Source organism: Schistocerca americana, unplaced genomic scaffold (genome assembly GCF_021461395.2).
Source record: "Schistocerca americana isolate TAMUIC-IGC-003095 unplaced genomic scaffold, iqSchAmer2.1 HiC_scaffold_59, whole genome shotgun sequence".
In the NCBI taxonomy this organism is placed as follows: domain Eukaryota; kingdom Metazoa; phylum Arthropoda; class Insecta; order Orthoptera; family Acrididae; genus Schistocerca; species Schistocerca americana.
This window is the reverse complement of record NW_025726335.1, coordinates 212,015-215,117: the sequence shown is the minus strand read 5'-3', so window position 1 is coordinate 215,117 and position 3,103 is coordinate 212,015. Positions and strand designations below refer to the sequence as shown.

Sequence of the window (3,103 nt, the reverse complement as noted above, 5' to 3'; positions counted from 1 at the left end):
GTGTGAATAGTGGTTTATAACGAATTTCTTGTTGCGCCTGTGTTTTTTCCATATCTTGGACGTCACAGCTACGGTATGAACCCATGTATACATTCATATGCACAATCTTCCGTTATTTATATACAATTTATTTTGGTGGTATATTATTTGTACCACCGTGCATGTAGCAGTATTCTATTGCATTTCGTTTCCTAGTATAAAATTCGAAATCCTCCGCTACAAAGTTTAGTTTTTAATTGTGTTGTGACTTATTTTAGCTCTTTCTCCATTTTGTTTTGCTTACGTATTCTTTACTTGGATTCAGGCTGTTGTTTGAAAATGAAAATGTCAAGAAGAGGCTTACGAGATGAAGAAATCGAACGATTATTGTGTGAAATTCCATCAGACGAGGATTCCACTGTTGACACCACAGATGACGAATCTGATTATGAAGCAAGCATTGTTGCGGAGGCTATTGTGTCGTCTGAAGGCGAAGTTTCAGAGAGCGAGGAAGAAAGTGAGTCCACTCCGCCAAAACGCGCTGCTGACACAGCGCCAACTTGGGGACAACAATTCAATGCTACCTCAGGAATGCAGTTCGACAGTGAATCAGGACCAAGTGCTTTTATTAGGGACATTGATGATCCAGAACCTATCGATATATTCGAAAAAATATTTCCAAAAGAGCTAGTTCAGCTAATCGTTTTCCAAACAAATTTATATGCGACGCAATCTGGCAAGTCTTTCACTCCAACAACTGACAATGAAATACGAACTTTCCTGGGAATCAACATTTTGATGGGTATAAAGCGTATGCCAGCATACAGAGACTACTGGTCTAGTGCCCCAGAACTTCATGATCGTTATATTGCATCTCTGATGGCAGTAAATCGGTTTGGATGGTTACTGAGGAACATTCATCTGAATGATAACACATTGCATCCAGAAAAAGGACACCCAGGTTATGACAAACTGTACAAGCTGCGACCAGTGATCAAGATACTATCTGAATCTTTTTCCAAGTGTTACCAACCCAGCAAACACCTAGCAATTGATGAGTCAATGATCAAATTCAAAGGCCGCAACAGTATGAAACAATACATGAGAGATAAACCCATAAAGCGTGGTTACAAAGTGTGGATGCTGTGTGACAAGACCTCTTACAACTTGAAATTTGATATTTACACCGGAAAAGTAGGTGACACAGTGCAAACAGGCCTTGGGGAGCATGTAGTGCTGAGTTTGTCCTCTGAACTCGTAAATAAAGGCCATTATCTTTATTTCGACAACTATTTCAATAGCTATAACTTGTTGGCTGGTTTACAGCAGAGAAACATATATGCCTGTGGGACAGTTCAACCAACAAGGAAACATTTACCCAAATTAAAAACAGACAAAGAATTAAGCAGAGGTGAATTTGACTGGAGGGTCAGCAACTGTGGCATCCTCTACTTGAAGTGGAAAGATAAGAGAGCTGTTCATCTCCTTTCAAATTTTCACAGTCCTGAAGTTACTACAGTGACTCGCCGTGAAAGAGATGGTTCACGCATAGAGCTACCTTGTCCTCAAGCAGTGATGGATTACAATGCACACATGAACAATGTCGACAAGTTCGACCAACTGAAAAAATCATATGAAATAAGCCGGAGAAGTAAAAAGTGGTGGCACCGAATATTCTTTCACCTGCTTGATGTCAGTATCGTCAACAGCTATATAATTTGGAAGGAACTAGGCGATAGAGAAAAAATGACTGCCAAAGTCTTCAGGATGAGTATCCTGCAAAGCTTAGTAACCCAGAAAACACCATTGAGGCCATCTAGACTTCATGAGAGTCAAGTCCACGTAAAGAAAAACAAGCCATATGTTTCCTCACGCCAGCGTCTCGACAATTCATCCCACCAGCCAGAGCGTACTACCGCCAGACGTTGTGCGAAATGCAGTACAAAAAAGAAGCAAGTGCGCACTTTCTGGATGTGCGCTGAATGCAAAGTGCCTTTGTGCCTTAGCAAAACAAAAAGGTGCTTTCAAGATTTTCACAAAAAGGAATAAGAAACATATTTTATTTGTAAGGTTTGTAATTTGATTTTGTATTGTAAATGACCAATTGCCAGAAATAAAATTATTTTACATTAATTATACTAATTATTACTGCTTAGAGTAGAATTTAAAGGTGAGTTACAAGCACAAACCAAGATATCTCAAAAACTTTAGGTACGGCCCTAAGTGGCATGGTGGTATATTATATATACCACCATCTAAAACCAAAATCAATACAATAAAAAATTTTAATTCATGTTTTCCTTTATTAGCAACCCCACCAGACATAGAAAATGCATGTTTTATTAAAAAATTAATTAAACATAAAATCTGTGCATCAAAGAGTTAAGTACAAGAGGACTGACACTCTAACTTTCTATGATGTGAACCTCTCATGTGAGTCCAGTGTTAGATTCCGAGGCTTCACTTCAGGTTTACTGTATCCGTTGGACCTTCTTATTGACGATGAAACACAGAAATTGCATCCGAATTTAATACAAAAGGCACAATGCCGACTTAAGTACAAGAGGACTGACACTCTAACTTTCTATGACTTGAAACACTCCTGTGAGTCCCTATTTAGATTCCAATGGTTCACTTCAGGATTACTGTATCCCTTGGACCTTCTTATAAACGAAGAAACACAGAAATTACATCCGAATTTAATACAAAAGGCACAATGCCGACATAAGTACAAGAGGACTGACACTCTAACTTACTATGATGTGAACCTCTCCTGTGAGTCCAGTGTTAGATTCCGAGGCTTCACTTCAGGTTTACTGTATCCCTTGAACCTTCTTATTGACGATGAAACACAGAAATTGCATCCGAATTTAATACAAAAGGCACAATGTCCACTTAAGTACAAGAGGACAGACATTCTAACTTTCTATGATTTGAACCACTCCTGTGAGTCCCGTTTTTGATTCCGATGCTTCACTTCAGGTTTACTGTATCCCTTGGACCTTCTTATTGACGATGAAACACAGAAATTGCATCCGAATTTAATAAAAAGGCACAATGCCGACTTAAGTACAAGAGGACTGACACTCTAACTTTCTATGATTTGAACCACTCCTGTGAGTCC

The 3,103-nt window shown here is 38.9% G+C and overlaps 1 protein-coding gene across 1 annotated transcript; it reads left to right on the top strand.

Annotated features, from left to right (window-relative positions):
- The first annotated feature begins 324 nt into the window (after positions 1-324).
- Positions 325-2,028, top strand: LOC124587231 (piggyBac transposable element-derived protein 4-like). Its single transcript, XM_047131433.1, has one exon. It carries the CDS (start codon positions 325-327, stop codon positions 2,026-2,028), a length of 1,704 nt encoding a protein of 567 aa, XP_046987389.1.
- The last annotated feature ends 1,075 nt before the right edge of the window (positions 2,029-3,103 follow it).